The 23,211-nt window shown below is 44.6% G+C and overlaps 1 protein-coding gene across 1 annotated transcript in view; it reads right to left on the bottom strand.

Annotated features, from left to right (window-relative positions):
• Nucleotides 1–23,211, bottom strand: part of LOC146175184 (Na(+)/citrate cotransporter-like) — a 75,928-nt gene that overhangs the window by 272 nt on the left and 52,445 nt on the right. The window contains exons 6-13 of the mRNA XM_084585544.1: nucleotides 22,617–22,816; nucleotides 18,807–18,926; nucleotides 12,837–12,956; nucleotides 11,834–11,911; nucleotides 10,675–10,767; nucleotides 6,489–6,666; nucleotides 2,217–2,378; nucleotides 1,419–1,556 (exon numbers count right to left, since the gene is read on the bottom strand). Coding sequence (XP_084441670.1) covers nucleotides 1,419–1,556; nucleotides 2,217–2,378; nucleotides 6,489–6,666; nucleotides 10,675–10,767; nucleotides 11,834–11,911; nucleotides 12,837–12,956; nucleotides 18,807–18,926; nucleotides 22,617–22,816 — 1,089 coding nt within the window. The remainder of the gene's footprint in view (nucleotides 1–1,418; nucleotides 1,557–2,216; nucleotides 2,379–6,488; nucleotides 6,667–10,674; nucleotides 10,768–11,833; nucleotides 11,912–12,836; nucleotides 12,957–18,806; nucleotides 18,927–22,616; nucleotides 22,817–23,211) is intronic.

Here is a 23,211-nt window from a genome sequence, read left to right as displayed (position 1 = left end):
CTTTTTCCCTGGAAGAGCTGTTCAACTGCTGTCTGAAAGAGGCTCTATAACAAAATCTTCCACTCTCCTCATGGCTTATGCTCTTCTGGTAGATTTCAACTGAGTGAATGTCGAGGCCAGATGCAGAGCTAGGATGTGCATGGAGCACTGCGTTCCCCTTCATGCATGCTTTGCCCTTGTAAATTGCAAACACCGAAACACCGTATCATCAATGCTATGATACGAAAAGGACAGTTGCTTTTGCTAACTTTCTTCGCGGATTCTTTTTCGCGCTGAGCTTCTATTCGCTTAATTACTAATCACGTATTCTATCCTCTAATGTCTGAGACATCCTTATCACATTATTAGACATTAGCAAACACACTGTTATCTAAAAGGCCATAGATACAATTCCCCTCTTAATCTAGCCGCACTAACGCGTCTGCATGGCCCACAAATAGCGTGTCTTACTCGCAATGCAAAGTTCCCTCAAAGATGATTCTAGAAACAAACACAGGTTTCAAACATTTTGACAGTCCGAAGAAAATTTCTGCATAGTTGAAGGTGAACACCAGCGAAAATGGGACGCGGTAACAAGGAAGGAGTGCACAAGGGCGACGCCTTCCTTGTTAACGCGTCCCCTTTACGCTGGCTTTCACCTTCAACTATGCACCAACTGGCCCAACAAGCTACGCTTCTTGAATTGTGCGCATGCTAGAAAAATTATAGCATTATTGTTTTCAGTTGTAAAGCGAAATACTTCGCTGTTTTGAGCTCTCAACATTTTCTTTTCAAACTAAATGACTCACGGAGCATGGAAGAGTTAAGATAAATTCGAGGTAGTTTAAAAGGTGAACTCCGATGGTCATCTGCGACACGCAGAAGTATTAGATAATGCATCAGAGTCTTTTTTAGAGATGTTCGAATTGACGGGTATAACTGATGGCAGGAGATGAACCCCCAGTGTTTTCTAGTCGTGCGCAGTTCTCAGAAACTTGGGCTGTGGCTATGAGCGTTCGGCGCTTTCCATATTTGTCATTGATGCGGATTTGCGCTTATGTTCCGTCGACCCAGGATAACTCTCAGTTTGCGCAACACAGGTACATATGAGGCACGTTTCCACAAAGTATTTTTTCACTTTAAAGTGACATTATTTACTACTCTGCTATTTTTAACAGTACCTGTTGTTGTCTGTTGTTGACCGCGTTTTTGTAATCTGATAACGTTACTGGTTTACGCATTAGGGGTGCGCACAAAGTATCAAAGCAGTTTTATGAATACTCAATAGGACATGCCTAGGAGTGTATCAATGTCACCGCAGTACTTATCTCTAAATAAGAGAGCTCCAAAAGCGGAATGAGACAAAGCTGCGAAATAGCTGAAGGATGAGTGCAGAAGGCAAAGCATGCGACGAAAGAAGAACTTTGATTCGCACGAACCATGTCGAGAGCCGCCAGTCCCCCGTAGTCTCTGAGCACAGCGTTGTTCTGCGATGACGTCGAGATAGAGAAGGTGGCAGCAGCCAGGCGAGACACGGGCAGCATCAGCTTCAAGGGGTTCTCCCTCTGGACGCGGACCTGAGCAGAACGTTATGCGTCTTTCTTGCAGTATCGCCTTATCAAACAATTTCGGTAGGGTGGCCTGACCAGTCGGCTGGAACATTATAGGCCATTCCTGTGGAATCAAGCAACATATTGCGAAAATGAAGAAGCTTGATGAATGAACAAATTGCGGGCAAGCACCACGAAAGTGGCTTTATTCCCAGCCTTCACTGTGCGACGGCAACTACACTTTCGTTATCAGATGCTAATTCTAGCAAACATTACCTGCTCCTTTTAATTTTGTTTTCACGGCACCTACATGTTACACTTCCGATCAGGTACTGTGCATATCCCTCACCTGACATCATTTCCTTACATTTGTGCTAAGTTTGTGCCGTTGCTTGCCTCGACGAATATGCGATGACATTTTTTGTGTGAACTGCTAAACACTATCAATCGGCTCTGAGCATATTATGTGGCGACTTTGTCATAAGCTGGACACTTTCTTTATTCGGTAACATTCAGCAGCATATTACACAAAATCAGTTTCTACTTACTGCGATGCGCGACTCCTTCATTATCAGTTAATCATATATCTGTGCCCGCTTTTCTACAGCGCGCAAGCACTGAAATGCGCCGTGCACACTGGCGTGCAGGCCTGCAGCGCAGCTGCAGTATGCAGTCAAAGGCACTCACAATGGCGTCAAGCGTGGGCAGGAGGAATGCGATGCTTTTGTCCTTGTTCGTCAGCTCTGCAGTCAGTATAGACAGCAAGACCAGCATGGACAGGAAACCCAGGGAGTGCTGTGAGCCAGCCCCTTTCACCCACGATATCAACACGTTGTGCATGCCCGAACGCTGGTGAGACAGATCCAGAAATAGTGGAGCAGTGTATTAATGTATCTTCTATAGCCGTCCCTCGAGTTATGTCACAAGAATAATGTCTGGGTCGATAGAGTGAAAATGTTTGCATCTCTATTCAAACAGGTCAAAGCCTATGAAGTAATTTTGTGTTTAAGCCAACAAATATGGCGCCGAAAAGTTTTCTTTGATTTGAACAGTTGTTTGTAAGTTGTTTTTAATTGGCGTCTTTTTATAACGTTTATAGCCAATATTTAGGCTGTCAAGAAGCTACGTTCACCATTTCGCCCCTCTTAGCTATCATACCTGGACCTCTCTGCAATCTCTGACTTGAAATATGAAACTCACCCTTTGTTACTGTTTTTTTTTTTTTACGGCGGCATGTATACAAGTCATAAGAAAGGCGTTATTATAACAAAACAAGAGAAATCAGCGCTCAGTGCCATGAAGTATAGAGCTCTTGTCCTCAATAATATATATCAATCGAAAGGCCAAGGATGGCATGTATGGTATAATAAAAAGAACGTATCAGTTCATGCTAATGAGTAACAATAAAATAAAAGGTCAAACACGAAATTCTTGCAACTCCTACTCTTGGCAGGCAGAATCCAACAACATGTCTAAAGAGTCGTGGGAAAACACTTGTAGGCGTCGATGAAAGCGGTGATAAAAAGAAACACAATATTAGCGGCAAAGTAATCTAATTTGGTGGCACTGATCATAAACATGTTACAAACTATCACTGAAGAAACAAAAGAATCATCAGTTCCTCATTGTGTGGGATAATCAGCAGCATCGAAACAAAAACTACTCTGCGCTTAAGTCGGCATAAGAACGACCATGCTGAAGACCACTTTAGAGGAATGTTTTCCCTAAGTGCATTGTCGTTGCCGTCGCTACTATCATCATCACTATCGCTCTTATCATTCTTATCATTATCAACTAAAGGCACTGTCATTGTTATCGCTACGATCATCAAGCTTTTTCGTAAGGACTACCCGTTACAAAAGGGAAGCCACATATCCGAATCCATTATCACTAACTGCATCGACATCGCTACTATCATTCTCACGTTAGGAAAGGAGAATTACAACCTGTTTCTCACAAGTCCGGCGTGGGTAATAGTTTGCGCGCTCGGCTGGATATCGAGGAGATAGTGACTCGAGTCGCGGCGGAGGCATTTTTTTTATTTAGGTGCCAGTTCGTGCGGACATTTTTGTCGGCACACGCTGCCGGCACATCTGGCCGACACTTCCGTTCACACCATTCTTTAGCCAAGTAAGACTTTCACCTCACAATTAGAAAATCTCCAAGCACTACTCAACCTTCAGAAGCGTTCCGATTCTCGTGGCAGACATCTCGAAATACTTTGCCACTAATTATGCAAAAACACTCCTTGCTTACCCAATGGTGCGTTTCCTGTTGAAGGAAATAAAGTACATCCGATCATTCCACTAGAGCCATATTTTTGTGCTACTTCGCAATGTGCCATTTGAACGCCCTCTGTTTTCGTAGAACTGCAGATTGGGCTAATTGGTGCTGCTTCATAATGGTGGATTAACAGCGCAAAATGCACACAGACCAAAAAAGAGACGAGACACACGAACCAGCTTTGGTTCGTGTGTCTCGTCTTTTTCTTGGTCTATGTGTATTTTGCGCTGTTAATGCACAATTCTATTTCGTCGTTTGCACATGTTGTTTTTCACTGTTGCAACGAATTCGCACTGCTCCGGATCATTTCATTGCGTCACTGTCGTTCCTACCCACTTTGAGCTATTTATTCCCTATTCAACACCTAGAGTGTCGGCCTGCGATGACGCAGTGGATGAGCTTATTGTAGTAGAAAACGCCCACGAGGAGGATTCTCTTTGCAATACAAACGGGAAATCAGGGATAGAGAAAGAAAAATCCACAGACGGCTTTCTAAGCTTTTAGAGACCCAACTGCTTCTCTTTTTCGATGGTAACAATGCTCCCTGATGAGGGCCACATAGCCTCCTTCGGGAGAAAAATAAAGGCAACAGTGAAACGAAGGCGAAGTTGCAGTGTGAAAGTGTAGGAACATGTATAGATTCCATTGATAGAGCGTTCAGAATTTAGTACCGGGTTCCTGGAGCCACAAGAACAAACTAGACGAGCCGCTTCACCGCCTTCTTGCTGTTCGTATTGTATATCGACTTCCTCCGAATGACTGTATGACCCAAAAGAATGTTAAGCGTCGGTGCAGCATCAATGACAGTCAAGTTACTAAAATCTATATTTTGCCTGCCAAAGTATTTTTCATCTATTTTATAAATGGGCTTTCGTGTGAATGTTGTGCGTGATGCCTGCCTTCGATGAGCGACAACACCACCACAGGCTTCTTTTCGCCGGTGTGGTTGCGCCACATGGCATACCACCTGCCACTTCGGGCTTCGCGATCAAGATGGGGAGGGGCAGAGTAATCGGAATCTAACTTTTTTTTGGATTTGTATATAAAGAACCGGACACGCTACCACAATCACCATTACCTGGATTGTTGGTCTCAGGCATGCATAAGCGAAATCGGTGAAACTGGGGTCACACAAACTCAGCATACTGTCGTAACATACTATAATATGTGATAGGGCATAGGGCATAGGATACGACAAAGATTTTACGAGCTCGGGAACACTAAATCTTCAAGGTTATGAAAGTTGATCGGCCACTTTACAGCACTTTGCAGCAATGTTTTATCTGTGTCTATAAAAATAATCTAGCACATATCAGCATACCATCGTAACATACCACATCATATTAAAAACAACGCGACATGTGTACAACTTCCCGCTTTATTCAAGCCATACTAAACTTGCTTGCGTAGTTTAGCGCAGCGTGTATGATTCGGGGTTTGAGGGATATGGAAAGCTGAATTCCGGTCTCACCCTCTCACTTTTATATGGAAGTCCGATGTGGCAGCCCATGCCAACTCCATTAAGTCAAATGCCCTCGTGACGTCACACAATCGGACGACCAATTAGTGCACGCTCATGCCGACTGCCAGAGCTAAGCCCGTGGCTTTACCTACAATGCCGATGCCTAATAAATATATGGAGAACGTGGCATCTAAGACATCATGATGTTGTGGCACGCGTGGCTTGATAGAGGCGCATCGAAGTAAATGGACGCCCAAAGCAAGATTCATGAAGGGGTGAAGGAGAGCTGGCAAACGGAAGCTATTAATGATGTCGCGTCATAAGGTTAATGGCGGTGCTTAAGTGCCCCCCTTTAGGATTTTCCTAGATGTCTATTTGAAACCAGGAAGGCAACGGCTGACAACTTGGGCTACACTACATAGACGTGGTATTCAAACCAACGGGGCACTTGGATCCAGTGTCCTACACTCTACTGCTTGGCCATTCACTCACATCCATAAGGCACGTAAACTGGTTGGTTCACATCTTCGTCTGACAGTCTTTCACAAAGTTCGGTAGGATACTACAGTATACTAATCAGATCTACCACCCGAAGCCGAAACCTATAATGTAAAAACAGAGGCACTAGCTGACATAGTTTGCATTTGGCCTAACTGCGCTACAACGGTAGTCATATTTAATTTTTATTTTCGGTAGAGGTGGCAAATAAGCTGCCAAGAGCTTGATGTAACAGAGTCAATGCTTACCATTGGCAGTTCCCCTAGCGGATTCTTCTTCACATACATTCTGCTACTTTTTCGACCATCAATGCCTTATTTTGTGCCGCCATTATATCGCATAAACTCATTTAGAATCTAACTGTATACACGGGCCACTTGACATGGATAAAAAGGCTTGGTTTAACAAACTTCAAATAAAGTGCCTGCGTGGCTTAGGCCTAGTGTGTCTGATTCAGGGTCCCTATGCCACGGAGGATTTTATTCCATTTAAAAGAATCTATCCGAGATTGCAGTTTCAACCAGCTAGCCTTCGTCACGAGATCTGAGGATATCAACCTACACACCGACCAATTAGTGCCAGACCAGGCCAACTGCCAAGTGCTAGTGGCATGCTCGTGATCTCACTCTTGCAACGCCGACATCGAATTTCCATAACAAGGTGCTTAAATATATCTCGGTAAAATAAAAGGTGCTACGTGAGACTGGCCACCCTACCACGAAGAAGGCGCCGTGCACTTGCCCGCAGGCGGTCAGTGCGAGGCAGCTCCAAGGAAAGCGTGCCCTGGCGGCCGCCCACGGAAGCACCGGCGGGGCCGAAGGTGTGCCCGGTTGGGAGGGAAGCGAGAAGAGCGCCATAGACAAAAGCAGCACCAACGTCTCTGGCGTCACCTGGCTGCACCAAAGGAGGCGTACAAAGTTATCCACCACTTGACGTTAACTCGCCAATCAGAAAAGACATTTCTTAAATGCATTAGTGAACTGTGTTCCCGCCACCATAAATCCCGGGAAAAAGAACCGCTATTCTCATTAAAACCACATGCCGAAGAATAACACTTAAAGGGCTTCCAAATCGTAACTTATGGTAATATTATAATGCGAGAAATCCATAGAGGTGGTGTTCCCAGTCATGTTTTGAAAGCTTCGAATCGAATTTGAAAGCTTTGCGTGGAGACTATAGGATAAAAGTAATTTTGAAAATGTCTTTCTGGCGACTGCCCGCAACCGCATTTGGTGACACATTCCTGCATGCGCCGTGCGCAAAAAATTCCTATGTCATTGGCACTTGCTGGGTGCCTCGCTAATGCGACACTCCGAACTTACGCGGGCGCGAAGGAGCGGAATGAGGCACCGTACCGACCTGTTTTCATCTTTTTTTTTTCTTTTTCGCGCCGGCGCTAGCAGAGTTGTGGGGGCAGAGGATGTGCACAGTTTTCGATCGCCGTTATGTTCGGTGCTAATGAAGGCAGCTTAATTATATTGGCTTGCTTAGGCGATTGATGGGATTAGAGCGGTGCACGGGCTCAGGCCAGCCCGAAAGCCCGTAACCGGCCCGGCCCAGCCCATGGGCCGGGTTCGGGCCGCTCGGAAGCCGTCTCTCTCTGGCTCGAGCCGAGCCCGGACCAAGGAAAACTGTCTCGGGTGGGCCAGACCAAACACCCCGATCACGATCACATGCAACCTTTGCGTAAGCGCGAATACGGCCATAGAGCTATTAGCGTCTAAAAAGCACAGCATTTTCCCGCGTCCTCCCCATGCGAGAACTTCCGAGTTCTTTCTCGGCGTCGACCCGCTTTTCCTTCCCGCCTCCTAACTGCGAATGGATCTCTGGCAATCGTTTGTAACCAAGCAGAGTTTCTAATTTCGCATCGCCACTTGGGTAACACCGACGCTGATGTTTAGGCATCCTTTCCGGGATTCGCACCATGCTGTCGCCTATCAAACGGCTCTGTTGTGACACACTCCTGCCTCGACATAGCCTCGTTTGAAGCGGGACATAGCTCAAAGCACCTGCGACGCAACAGTTTCCTCTTGTGTAAATTTCACGTGAAAGACACCTGGTGAATCAGGCGAGCTCATCGAGTACTTGGCCACGAAATCAACCCTTTGTTTAGGTTTAGAGTTAGCGCATTTTTGGGGAAGCAAGCAAGCTGCTTACCGAAAACTTGCTTTCCTATCAAAGAAGCCACGCCGCAGTGGTGCAGTGCTTATGAAGCCCGATTACTGTGTCGGAGTATCCTGATTCGATCCCAACCACCGAAAGCTGCGTTTCGATGGAGGCGAAACGAAGAGGCGTCCGTGTGCTGTGCGATGTCAGTGCACGGTAAAGATCCCTATGGGGTCGAAATTTCTCCGTAACCCTCCAGTATGGCATCTCATCTCTCTCTTTCCACTTTCACGTCCACCTTTCTGCTATCCCTTACGGAGCGGTTCAGGCGTCCACTGAGCAAGTGTGCCAGACACTGCGCCTTTCCTTTCCTGTGAAGTAATTATTATTATTATTATATTACTATTATTAGTATTATTATTATTAAAACGCTTTAGTCATTCCAGCCACATACTCCAGCCCTAAAAGGAACGTCAGCGCTATCGGACTCACTATCCCGGAGCGCCGAAATTGTCTCAATTCAATGCATACCTTTTTTGTTTTTGCGCAGTAAATATATATATATGCTGTGCCTCTCTAAATTAAGCAATTAAAGTGTTTCAAACGTGAGAACTCAACATTTCAAACGTTGATATAAATTTATCATCCTGAAATCATTTCCTTCTGTATATCGTCGCTTCAACTGCAATCACAACATGATGGGCGGGGCTAGGCTAAGGCCTGTAATCTGAGTGCCGGGCCAGGCAGGGGCAGGCTCAATATCGTCGCTTCAACTGCAATCACAACATGATGGGCGGGGCTAGGCTAAGGCCTGTAATCTGAGTGCCGGGCCAGGCAGGGGCGGGCAGAGTCGGGCTGGGTCGGGCTCTGGTATGTAGCGTCGTGCCCGGTCCGGACGCTGGCTAAAAATTTCGGCCCGTGCACATCTCTATATGGCATGCTTATTGCTCGTTAGCTTTTTTATTCTTACATTAAATAGATTTTAATAGGCCCTTTGTATACTTAATTTCCTCTCAAGTGAAGCCAACACAACGTCAGAAGCATTCACATTGCAAGCGCGTTTCATAGAATCCTTTTGAGTACTCCACTTAGAGATGTTTGGTAACAAAAAAAAACTACCTAGAAAATTAATTATTGCCACATCCTTGTAGTCATGTTCAAGGAGTAGAGTCACATGGAAGTCCAGATAACCGGCCACCAACAATATTAGTCAGCAGGTCTAGCTAAAACAAATTGCAGAAAGCATTCTGTAACAGAAAAGGAGACAAAGCCTGCGATGAAAATGCAGACTGTACATTAGACCTCCGTGGCCGGTATTTTGACGAGTAAAACTTATTGTTAGCCATTGAGGCATTTTTCATTTAGTATGGTGTATGGGAGTGAACATTCGAAACTAACAGGTTTTGAACGAAATCGTAGTATCAAGCTCAAGATTAATTTCGGCCAAGACAGGCTCTTTACCGAGCATTGCCATTGCATCGTCCACAATACAAACACCCGTCAAAGACTCTATCTGGTCGAAATTACCCTGTGCCCTCCACTATAACGTCTCTTATAGCATGGGTTACATTTGAACGCTTAATGCCATAAGCCATGTCCGACTAAAAATATATCAAGAGTTCGCTATATGTTCGGCTCACCAATACACTGGCAGCGCAGCTGAGATACAGGGTCAGCTTTCTCTGTCTCGAGTTCGTTGTTTTGTATCATCGACTGAATTTTCTTCGCGCTCCTGTTATGGTCGGGCATCGTCTTCAACATTTTATTCATAGCTCTCTTCTCCGCTTCCGTGCGGCCATTCCCCTGTGCTTAGAGACCGCCACAATGTACAGTAACACGTTTCGTTTACAAGCCAGCTGTAAACTATTTTCCTCGTGAAAGAGCCTGCTCTACTCGGCTCAGCGCGAGTTGAAACGATGCTACTCCAATTCTTTGAACAGGTTTTAAGGCGCCCAATCTCAGTTCAGGGCGTCTATGTATATGCGCACCGGGATACCGACCAGCATTCAGGAGGCGAAGGCAAACATACCAATGAAACAAGATACTGCGATGACAGCGGCTGTGTGGAATAAATTATTAATTTTTCGTCTACTGCGTTCTCAGAGCCTTAGCTATACTGCTCTCATTCTCAAAGATAATTCATCTGTGCAAGCTAGGCACTGCGCATGCGCCACTATCCACACAGCTGCGCCGCGTGCTCGCTCCTTCGGCACGCCGGACTTCCGAACGGCGAGTGCCGTCAGCCTCGCAATCATGTGACCCCCAGCTGCGCCAGGCACTCCTCCTCCGCCTCGCCGCCACATGGCAACTACTTATCAATGTTATATACAGTGCTTAACTGCGGCTCGATTCTTCAGTCTAGCTAATATTGAGCGGTACCTGGGCCGACGACGTTTTCACTCTGTCGCAAGTGTCAGGCTGAAACGGACAACCCTGCTTAAATTAGCCCAGCACACGACCTACAAAACTGGCCTTCTTTAACTACGTTCAGATAGGTTGAACAGCACCAATCTTGGCTATCTTCCTTGAAATGCAATAATGCTAGATCCACCCTAGGCATAAAGAGGTTCGAAGTTTTCAGCAAAACGCCGGCCGTGAAGCACGTAGACGATAAAGAACATAGACTCTCAAATGAATTGCTGAGGCACTTTCTGAACTTCATGTCCCTCTCTTTATTCGCCTTTTGTTCATCGCAGCCTTTTAGAGCTTTTGGAGATAGTAAATAGAGGTCATGAAATACGGCTCATTCATAAAACGCTAAATATAAAAGGATGAATATTGGCAACTGTTGCTGACCTCTTTGTAAAAAGGAAAGTCCAGGTACCTCCGGGAATTGCAGCGATCACCACTGCAACGACAGCCACCGCCAAAGCGGACAATTCCCGGAAGCTGCGAAGAGAAAGCGGCGAGTTGATCTTCCATAAACTTCCTTCTGTGGCGTTTTAATTTGTTTCGCACATAAGGACACGCTGCCCCATTATTTGGTCCTTCGCAGTGCAGAGCTATACTCTCCCGATGAACGCCGCCTAGATTTAAAGCATATCAATAATAGACTACATTGAGTGGAATATATATTCCTCTTTGCACCTATAGTTTTGCCTAGTGAAGACACAGGCATCCTAAAATTGTGAGGCTGCAATTGTAGCGTCGGAGAGACTGAAAAGAACATATCATTAGTTGTTTGTTTACACCTTCTCATGGATAATTAAACTCCTCCCACTATGCCAGCATTTTACAGTAGGTATTTTAAACCAGGATAGTTTGAAATCCTAATGAATAATGTCGAGATACCTGCCCCACTGAGTTAATTAGCTCAGCGGTTCAGGAACTCCACTGCTTAGCACGACGACGCGGGTTTATTGCCAGCCGCGGCGGATGCGTTCAGCTGGAAAGAAACACATAGCAGCCCATATTTGTGATAATTTAGGGTACGTTAACGAATCGCAATTGTCTAAACAATTCTAAGCCGCCCATTACAGCGTCTTTCATAGCAAGAGTCGATTCGGGACGTCAATTCTCTGAAACTATACCGCTTGCAACCGCTACTTGCAAGATAAGTGCAAAAAACAAAATATCAAGCAAAACGGATGAGTGCCCTATAAGAATGAACTACGCATCAAGCAACGCTTAAAGGGTGAGCCTATCTTGCCAGTTATATTCAAGAAGTGGACATAAAAACCTGAGAGTAAATATGCGAACGTAAACAAAGCAAATAACGGCAAACCAAATGAAAATGTTACGCAAGTCATAGAGTCTGACGGCGATCTTTTTCATTACATTTCACTGTATTAAAGCCAGGCATTTCCACTGTTTATTGATTAGTTTAAGTTTAAAAGCATACCACCGTTAGATAATGCTATTTGAAGCTCACAAAACAAGTATCGCCAATATTTTCGAGCTTAACGCGGTTCAGCTTTCATCTTAGGAGAAAATAAAAATAAAAACATCTACTCACGTCCAGGCACCGTGAATAGAGAGCCTGTTTTCGAAAATCCCTGCAGCCAATTTCCGTTCGTCCTGACGGATTTTGGCCCTAAAAACAGCGAAATCTCAGAATCATAAAAAAACTATAAGCTGGGCAGTTGAGGCATAAAGTTACTTTCAGGTACTTTCAAGCAAGCGTCACAGCCAAAGCAACACTGACAAAGGTTCGCGAGAGAACAAGATTCTGGCAAATGACAAAAGATTGAATTTCAGAATTTACGAATCGAGGTGTGAATGATTCGAAGGATTGGGCTGTGGGATGCTACAGGTTAGCGCATAATCCTTCCACCGCGAATTAGTTGGAGGGTTAAGAAAAAATTGCTTCGTAACCTCGAAAAATGTTACTATTCTTGCCAACAAATAAAAATCTATAGATGTTAAAAGATAACTCAAGGCGACGACGCTGCCGGCCCAAAGGATTCACTTTACCAACCGTGCTAGGTAAAGGATTTCCAGACTTCTGAGCAAGGCATCATTCCCGAAATACTCCAAGCATCGGACCAGGGCCACAAAACCGCTAACAAGACTGACGAAAATGAGTGCCGACAGTTCTCATTGTCTGTTCAGGTTCAATTGGCATAACGTTTTGTGTGATATCACCTTTGCAGTGGAATCTGTGACTCTACAAGCTCATATTCAAGCGCTGAGTTGCATTCATATACGCTGAGTCGCATTCAAGCGCTGAGTCACATTTAGGTGCCATCTCTGTACAGACGAAATAGCTACTTTGCAGAGTTTTCACTGCTTACTGGAAATCGAGCGCAAGCAGTTGCAGTTATGCAACGATCCAAAACCACAAAAAAAGATAATTTAGTTATTTAAATGTACCCGGAACAAATCACGAAATAAATTTTTGACTGTCCTGCGTCTATAGGTTTAATTGAGCGGTCGCATCTCTTGGAAGCTCAGATACGATTGAGTACGCGAACCGAACTAAATTTGCAAACTTCAAATAAATTGCAAATTGCACCCACCTTTCGCTGCTTATTCTGCTAAGGAGGTAGCAACCCAAGTAGAAAGAGCAGACGATCAGCGTCGGCATGGAGTAGAACATGAACGTGAAACTCCCAAGTACGTGGTACTCGGGATATTCTCTGCGCGTAAAAGTAACGTTAAAAAGCAAATTAAAAAGAAAAAAGAATGCGCAAGAAAAACTGACGTCCTTTTTGGCAGGGTAGATATTTCTCGGCCAACAAGTCAGAGCTTGTTTTACATGCACATTTTCATTAGCTTATAGACACCACCGGTGTTTGGGTGCACATGAGTGGTGGGCCACGCAGTGTTAGCTGAAAAGTTGTCCAGTTGCTGTGGAAGGATTTCTACTGCGCAGAGATTCATTCGTGCAATATACGAGTTAAAATGAGTTTCCTAGTGCCACGATGCTTGACTACTTTATTATATACTGCAATAACCTCTGTCCCATTGAGGGAAAACATATGCACCGTAGACGGTCAAGAAGCTTTAAATTCGTTCTTATGCGCTCGACTCTGCTTTGCCAGAATGTTTTTCGACAATATGGCTATCATGCAGTACAACTGATGCTCTTGGGCCACACCAGAAAGGAGGGTATTATATAGAAAGCACTGTCAGGAAGGAAGATTACCGAACCGCGGATCTCTTGTCAGATATTGTGCCCCTAGTGTGCATGTATGAGGGCAACAAAGGTCGGGACATTGGCTTGAAAAACAAAAAGGCTAAAGGTAACGTTGAAGACTGACTGCCTTAGCGGTTGCTCTGGAAGAGGCTACCGAATAATACGTGATAAAAAGGCACATTCTTCCAATCGTTGTACTAGCCTAAAGGCTCCTAGACTTCATTATCAATAAGATAAGATTCATAGTGGGTAAAATTATCCTTGTGATTGTTGCACATATGTTTCCAGCTGGGCCAACCGGGATAATATATTTATATGCTTGTACTATACTGCGTGTTTTATCTATTAAAAACGCAGTGCAAAAACTCTGGAGGACACTAAGCTCCGTCTTTAAAGGTATAACGCGATAGTATAGGCCACCAGCCCACATATATAAAGCCCCTCTTTACCCAGGACATATATGAACGTGCCTATGGGGCCTAGAGGAAACGCGATTAAAAGTGTCCTGTCAGGCCGACTCTGATGCCCCCCTACCGAATGAAAGGAGAGGCCCGAGTTGGCAGCTCCTCTGTAAAACGGCGAGTTGAGCGAGTTGGTACATAGACAAAAAACAGCGCTACAACGGAGACAAGAGAGCAGACGGGATCAACGCTGATCCCGTCTTCTCTTCTCTCCGTTGTTGCGCTGTTTTTTGTTTAAAAGGTGGTGTCCAAGTTGCCGGAGATTGCGTCACGGCGAGACTTTGTCACGTGAATTATGACTTTTTTCTGTGGTTTGGTTCCTGCTGGCCTTGCTTGCAGGCGTGCGGTTTCTACCTTTATTCTCTTGATATTTGGGCTCAATTTGCTGGGAATCTGATGTTATGCTCGGCTTCCAACTACGGCAACTCAACTAGAACGCAATACAAGATGTTCCGAGTACCGTCAAGTTGTGAACGGCGAAAACAGCTGAGTTGTGATCCGCTGCACATAGAATACGAGGCTTTATTTCGAGTATTTCTTCAATGAGCACCACGTTCTCGCTCGTGCGACTTTGGCTATGCGCTACAGCTGTTTTCGCATGGTGTCGGTAGCAGAGAGCGGTCGTTCCACGCCTTCAAAAGGTTTGCAAATTGTATTGTTTGGCCTCCGCCAGTACAGCGTGATATGATATTATAAGTACTAAACAATTTACTCCCTGGCCATTTCTGCTAAATGCAAGTTTTGCGAACCACGGCCAGTGCTTCACGATGGTTGGTCTCGTTGTCTGTCTAAGACAGCGTGTCACCGTTAGCAGTTGTAAGATTTATACTGTTGTGTATACATTGTAGAGTAAGCGGTTACTTGTTGATTTAACTCCAGATAACGAAACACGCTTTCACCAGCGAAGCAATCAGCGTGAGCACGCAGAAATTGCGGAGAAGTACAAGCAAGATGGATAAAGTTTCCTGCTTGTGCAGACATGGTGCTTTGGTATTTACTCTTGTCCTGTGTAGAAAGACAGACTGTTAAATACTGTTGCAGGGATAAAATTTAACAGCATTTTTCTATACTCTGGGTCAGAGTCATGACAATCTTCACTTCAAGACAGCGCTAACATTGTCCAGCTAGTTTTCATCTTTCATTGTATGGCACGTAGAAAAGTTGGCAGCTGAGACACATGGTACAAAACCAAAGTTTGCTGTTCAGCAAAGCAGTTTTATAATGGCCTAGTTGCTGCCAAATGTACATGCGAAAATTAAATGAATGTCTACATAAGCTACTTGTGATTCAATGCAAGGTGCTGCATATATGAAGTTTATGAGTTATTTTCATTCACTTAGTGTCCTTCACATGGAAAACAAGGCGCTGCTTGCCATTGGCTACCACAAGAACGAAATTCTGCAAGGTAGGCAGAGGCTGGCCTATATAGCAGCTTTTATGCCTGTAAGGGTAAGAAGTATGAATCTTGCCGAGGCAAGATTTCTGTGCTCTGTACTTTGAATTTTCTTACAGCTTGCGATTACGCGCGCGGGTCTATTGAAGTCTTTTATCACCATTTACTATTCCTCGTTCCCAGCCTTGTTTGGACGTGTTAATTATATATACTGTAAAAAATGCGCTGCTAAAGTTCTGCTTGAGAAAGTAATGAGGTGTAAAAAACAACCGTTTCCCATTTCCAAGAATCTTTGCTCTTTCATGGCTGTATAATAAAGGCAAGTCACTTTACCTTTCACTATTTTCTTGTGCCTGACTGTTTCTCTTGGTGCCCGTAGCAAGCTGTGCTCAGCGTTGATGCCTTGCTTTCACTTGATGTTTTCATAATGAAGAACCACAAGGCAAGTTGACTTTATGCTTGGCTTTTCTTACTTGCCTCCTTTACCTTGAACACATTGAATATATTGCGGAAGTTATACATTTCCACATTTCAGTATGTATGCATTAACAGCCTATGTGCCTACTGGAAACGCCTGAATGTAGTATATCTAGTCTTTCAGTCCAATTATACCCCAAGCACAAAGTACACAACAGCAAAATAGTTACGGACTCTTCCCATCTTTCATTGGAAGAGGTTTCAAGAGATGACATTAAGACGAAGCTTTTGTTTTAGTACTTCCCTTTTTTGGCCAACATAACGCAGCAGTCATATTGGGAAATTAAGCGTGGGATTTCAAACATGGAGAGCTTCCACAGTTGCATGTCATTGGCGTAAAATGTCCCACACACTGCTTGGTTAATTTTGTTTATCAGTGGGGTTTTCTCGCATGGACTGCACCTTCGGCAAGCCGATATATCTCTCTGACTGCCGGAATAGCTACGTTACTAGCCGACAAGCATTAGAATAGGTTTTTGGCCGTATAGTCTCGGTTACATACATCTTGGGGTATGAAGCATGCAGAATGAATACAGCAGTGCTAAAAATGCAACTTGTATGTCATGCAGTTGCATTTTCATATTACGACTAATGTGAAAATCAAATGCTTGAGAGAGATGTTTACGTGTTTGGTAATCCTCCTGTTTTCATTGATTTACAGTATGATGTTGACCATGATACAGTTCTTGGGCATTCTACCTCCTACAGTGTTCAGAAAGAAAACGCACATATGTAAACAACATCAGCTGAGCGGTCAAGAGCATCTAGCTTAAAATACAATGATTTTGCACACTTCTAAGGTTTCAAAGCACTGGTAAATCTAGATCTAAAGGAATAGTACAACACATTATTATAATTGCATGTCATAATTTTAGCTAAGCAACTATAAAACGCGGTGTACCGAACGTGCTTGCAGGTAGATGCAGTACATCTAAAGATAAGAAATCCTAGAAAGATAAGAAACACGCAGCGGCGAACGGTGGTGGCAGGAGCGCACGCAGCAATCGGAGAACACGCGCGGTCACCGCCACCGAGGAAGAGGGGGGCTCAGAGGGTGGCGGGGCTGGTTACGAGGCGCAACGCCGACGCCGAAAACGACGCAAAACGCAGGAACGGGCGCCAAAGAACTGCGCTCTAAAAACAAGCCCGCAAATTTTACACCCCAGCTTTGTCCCTTTCGTGTCACTGTAGGAACATGTTGTACACTTTGATATGTGGCGTTTTTTCATCTGAGTTTATTTTCAACCCATAGCTCACCGGCGCGACACAATTCTTAAGTGACATCTAGAGTGCCATGACGGGTGGTAATAGTAGCAGGTATTCAGCGAAAATATTTCGAAGAATTCGTGCCAAGTTTTCATCTGAGTACCAGTACGAACAAGTCCCGCATTGTAAGGACCGACATGGAAATTGATGCTACTGGGAAACAGTCAAATGTTCGACATGGATGCGACAGAGCGATGTCAAGGCCACTGTAAAAAAAGCTCCAGAGGAACGGAGTAATGATGGACTGAAATGAGGCGGCCGAACGAAAAGAGTTTCCCAAGTATGAATATGCGAGCAGTCTGAGAAGTAGAAGAAGATGGACACCATGAAGAACCGCTTGGCTGCAAGCTTTTCTCAGAGGTCATTCCAGTTTCTGTTCACAAACAAATAGCTTGAGAAGTTGCTAATTTCACTTCATTCTGCGCCTATTTCTCTTATACGGTCAAAATATGGTGTCACTGCCAGGTTATTACTATCTAGCAAAACACCTGTAGATTAAAACAGGGCATGCGCACTAACTCGCAAGTGCATTCCGCTGTACAGTTCTAGTCACGAGCCAACACCGGGCCGCCAAGCTAGCAGCGTCATAGACAGGTACACGCAGCCGTACTGCTACACGTTAAACTGTGTTCTATGAAATTCGTTATCTAAAATACGTAATTATTCACCCTTGAGACCTATAATCAAGCATGTAAAAAGCGCTCCCTCCATTCAACTTCATTACACTTAGGCACATATTTTCTCTCTTTGAGTTCAAAGCATACACAGCCAACTGCAATTGCATTAAAAAAAAATATTAGTTGACAAATATCAAAAATCAATTTCTTCTCATTTTATTCATTATTTTAGGCATGCCGTGTACGCAGAGGTGCTGAATCGAGCTTCTCAACCACTTCATTATCTCGATACTTTTCAGCCCCGCCTTCTTGAAAGGATGCCGACGAGGTGACTGTTATCATGCAGAGGCACATTGCCTGCCCTGCTTAGTGAATATGTTGAAATTCACCGAGAGAGAACCGCCAAGCGCGTCAGCTGTTGGTGCACGTCACGTTTGCACTCAACTGCTACTCTCGTGCTGGAGTTTACCCATTGTGGGACCACGCAGTATTATGATCGGTTCACTCTTCTTTACGAAGTACGGCGCCTGTACAAATTTTTCAATGGCTATTGAATTTTTAATGGCTATTGCAGACTACTGCTACTCTGTGCTACATATATTCACAGAAAATATGTAGCAAAATTGCAAATATTCACCTATTGTTATAGTTGCCGATAGCTATAGCGCATAGAGTTCTACTGCGGTAAAAGGCAACAATAAACTACGAAAACAAAGACAGGACATCTGCAAACGCCTTTTGCGCGCTGTGACCTGAGAAATTAGAACAGTGTGTACCGAAGCAGACTGCCTGCATAATGTCTTCCCAGGGGCATATCTCTCGTTCACTGCACTCAGTAAGCTGGGCAGCGCAGCTTAATCGACATCCGAATTAGGCAATAAAAAACCAGGCTACAAGAGAGGGCGCCGAGCGTTACGAACACATTTTCAAACCAAAGGTCTCTGAACAAATCTGCACTACTTCATGCACCTAATGATGGCATAAATATAAACCTTCCGACTCCATCCAGTTTTTTACCTTTAACACACATGCAGCTGAATGAGATGCCTCCAAGTCATTACTGGTATTTTTTTTTAACAAGGCTCACTATAATTTATTGTGAGGTGTCTTCATCGAGTGGCTGGACGCCCTCTCACCGTCTGAGGAAAGCCAGCAAGTCGCTGTACGCCGGCGAGTGAAGCTGCGCTGTCGAGGCCAGCGTCGAGCCGTAGATGACCGCCATGAGTAGACAGCGACGAAGCCTCTGGCGGTACTTCCTGCAGCGTCGCCAGTGTGTGCAAGACGAGATTAAAAATGGAAAGCATCCCATATAGAAGGAGAATGCCACCTTTTTGCGCAATGATCGTACTCACTTCCTAACAAATATTTCTGAGAAATGAAGTTGTGCGTTTTTGGCTCCGTTAAATAAAAAGGAGTTTTTAAGAAGCAATCTACGCCTTTATTGGTATGACACGACAGCTTTAATGGCTTCCATCCGCGGCGCATCTTTGGACTCGTGCAATTCCGCTCTGCTCTAATTGCGACGTGCTCATTGCTGCTTTCTTGATTATTACTTCTTTAATTATAGCACCTGCATAGCACTGAATAATGTTGTATAACCTCTATTGTGTTGCGCTGCCACATACTGGAAGTTGAAATATTAATGGCTGACGGTTAAAAGGTGGTCAGAAACGCACATCCATCACTGAGTTCGTCCTGAGCGTTTAACAATCTGAAAGCACAGCGCCGAATCGAAGGTGAAGACAGTGTGTCATGTGAAGCTGGTTTCACAAGCCAGAAGCGCGGCTCACAATATGCAAAAAAAAAATTGAGACCCACTTAAGATCTCATTTCAGGGGTCATGACTTCACAGCTTAAATGACAGCGCTTTGCGACTTCTCTTCCGGATCTATTTTCACGTACATACAATTCACAGCCTTGTTGACCACTAATCCTATGGCTAAGGATTCCTGGTATTTTTATTGAGGCTTCTGCGGCGTTCTGAAATAAGTACAGAAATAGAGAAACATAATAAAAAATTATAGCATAATTAAGCCTTGAGTAAAGGAGCCTTTCCCTCAATGAAACCAAAAATAAACATTCAAACAGGACTGCTACCATTTGCTCACAACACTCTTGAACTTGGAAAAGGATGTTTCCCTTCAACTGAACATTCAATTCAAGAAACGGAATAAAGATCTCTCTAATATTCTTCAGCCTTAGAAAAAAAAATCATTGCGTTAAACTAAACAGAAAGTGAGGGAGGTAAATGTGATTAATTCCAAAATTCTTGCCCCTGCAGGAAATGAGTCACTTAACTGAACTATGCGAAACAAAAAGAAAAAGATCTTAAATGCTTAACAAATGCTTATTTTACTCTTCGTGATCGTCAGAAAGTATGATTCGCTCACTTTTTACCCATAGTGTAACTGCTTCCGCAACCACCTGAAACTGTCCTTAGACAATGCTGCGACCACGGTGTAAGAGTAGAAGGTTGTATCAAACGGCGCCGCTGGTCCTGTGCTTTGAATGTTGCACAATAAGTCTCACAGTTCCGCTGCTTGCCTACGAGCCGCGACGCAGACACCGCAGGCTACAAGTTGGGTAAAGCGGATAATTGGGCTAGTTGGTATGCCATGATTATGAGGCAGCGCACCAAGAAACACACAGACAGGAAGAGGGACAAGCGCTGAGAGGAACAGTCTTGTCCCTCTTCCTGTCTGTGTGTTTCTTGATCCGTTGCCTCATAATCACTACAAGTTGGGCAAAGAAAAGTTCTCGATGTGTTCGGCACCAAAGAACGAAAAATGTTTGAAGGTTTGAAGCAATGGCATCGCACGTAAGGACCGTTTGCTCCAGCTTTCGGACGTTTTATGTGAGAAGCATTGGGAGCCTCCTCTTGCGTCAAAATCATGGGAAGCTATACAAGCGCCATCAAATTGTAAATCACCGCATCGACCGTGTCTTCCAAAAGATGCACTGCCAACAAAGTTTCCTGACTTCTCTGCCGAAAGCCGAGAAAGAAAGGAAAAGGCCTTCTGAGAGGCACAAGATTCCGGGCCGAAGAAACGTTGTAGTCTTTCGACGCATCCTCTTGAGGATGCGTCGAAAAGGATGACCCGTACGTCTACGAAGGAAATATCTTCCTTGGACGGCACATCGCGCTGCATCAGCTGCTTGTTTCAAGCGTCGCCGAATGTTTTGCCTTCGAGCTCTTGGTGGGGCTGCCAACGATTCGTAACAAACTAGGGGGAGTCAGAAGCATTTCTAAAAATGTATGTTCGACGTCTAATTTATCTGCTGTTTGTCTTGTAAGCCTTGCGTAGGCTCTTTCACTCCCGAGGGACCCCAATTTTAGAGTGTCTTGCTCTTTCACAATAAAGCTGGTTATTTGTGTTCAATCAATTGCGTGAGGTTAATTACGAGTGCAATATACCTACAGTTTCAGTATAGCATGTGGACCGATTCACAAAACAGACCTGCGCGCGCTTTTTTGTCGTGCTTGAGACAGTTTCACACTATGCGAAGCATTTGAAATTTAATGTGTTTACTGTCTGTAATAACGATTATAGTAGCTCTCAAATTCTGTTCAGCTCAGCCCGCCATAACGAAAGAATTACGATCTCTCGCCGCCGTTCACACCACTGCTCAGACAAGCTGCACGAAACTGGTAAGTAAATTTGTAGCTGGTCATACTGGTTTATGGAACAATTCCCAGCTGGTACCAGTTGGTACCCATTGAGTTCCAACTGAGTTCCCATTGGTTCCAATGGGGAATTCAATGGAAACCAACTGGGAATGGTTCCATAAACCAGTAGGACCAGTTACGGTTTTCACCGAAAAAAAAACATTCAGGGAATCATGTGTATAATTTCCTGAATGTTTTTTTTTTCGGATCAAAGGGTTGATAAATTACGGATGACCGAGGCATCAACTCTTATAGGCCTGGGGCAAACGAATTGTAGGAATTTTCAATGTTTCTCACGCGCTGAAAAGCCTGAAGGTCACGAGAATTGCTGGTAAACACTAAGAAGTATAGGAAAATATGCGTCCTAATTTTTTATTATGTAGACATTTTAGCTAATCTTTATACTAAATTAATTGTTCACATTCCGCCTCAATTTACTTTCACGTTTCCAGCTCCAAAAGCACTAACAATCGTGTGGTGCCATTTCTCGGAGTGCCGGGAACAGCGAGGGTTTCTCTGCAACGTGCGGAGCACTCGTTGAGACACCCTTCTATTCTTACACCATGGCTGCGACTGTACTGCGCACCGCTGAGTAGCCACAAACACCGGCAGAGAACTCCTTGTGAGATAGTGTGCATGGTGACAGGACTTCTTACGTATGATCTATATAAAGGACGTCTAGTGTGAGTGCAGCTCTCTGCATCATCTCAACATGACCGTAAAGCCTTAATTATTCCACAGGAGTCATTCAATCAATTTATTTCCTTTGAAATTCGATTACCTAGGCACCTATGACTCATTACACATTTTCTGTCACAATATGAGATAGCGTAGCGTTTGCTTCCCTTCCAGAACACGAAACGATTTCCGCTGTACTCTTGGAGTCAGCACTTCTCCCTCCGAGAGCACAGCTCCTGACCCCCTAAAGACTTCTGCAAACGCAGTAGTGTTCCTTCTCTGCGCTTTGCAGGAAAAAGCTGCGTCACCTATTCATTTCTCGCTGTGTGCTGTGTTCACAAATGAATTTCCCATATATGCTTAAAGTAAAATAAACTTTTTTCAGTTGCAAGTGTGCCAGTTATACTCCCGGACACACCGAATGTTCTCCTTCACCCTGTCCATGTTTTATTTAAGATTGCTTAAGACGCTATCTATAAGCATAGTCTCGAATTCATTGTACATTTCTTGCTCTTCAGATTGTGCCTGCAAGCTATCCGCCCTCATTTTCAGTAAAGTTCAACGCTGGCGGCTGCGCGAGCACCTCAGTTCACGCACTCACAGAATGTGCAGGTTTCCCTCGGGCGTCACTGAGCACTCGAGCATGCGCTGTCGGAAGGGGCTGCGATGATCCTCCCCCAGCGTGGTATCCTCGGCAGTCACGTAGAGCGAGCTGAACGGCTCCTCGATGCCCCCGCGTTGGATGGGCGAAGGAGCAGGGGCCGCAGCGACGACATCACCCGAAGTGGTTCCGGCGGACGCCTGCAGTGTGGTACTCCATTATTGCAGTCCAGCTCATGCCTATCGGAATGGGCTACGCAGTTGAGATTCTCTTCTCGCAAAGCTGGTGTGGAATTTCGGGCACACATTTTGCTAAGCGAACCGTTAACCTGAGCTATTTCGTGACTGAAGTCTTTCTTAGGCGAGAGGTGGAAGCAGCCAGAAAAGAAACATGCGAGAGCAGAGTAATTATGCCATAGAAGGAAGTGGAGAACTAGGAGGAGAATAAGAAATGGACGCTGTCATCGACAGAGATAGAAAACACAAAACAAAAGTCGAGCACAGTAGATTCTCGCTTCGTATTCAGATATGTGGCGCAAACAAAGACAAACACAGGAGAAGATCCACAACACACGCGCACACTACCAACTGTAAGA

This window comes from Amblyomma maculatum, chromosome 11 (genome assembly GCF_055883805.1).
Source record: "Amblyomma maculatum isolate TAMU_Amacu chromosome 11, ASM5588380v1, whole genome shotgun sequence".
Taxonomy (NCBI): Eukaryota; Metazoa; Arthropoda; class Arachnida; order Ixodida; family Ixodidae; genus Amblyomma; species Amblyomma maculatum.
Note: the sequence above shows the minus strand (reverse complement) of the source record. Positions and strands in the feature narration are given on the sequence as shown.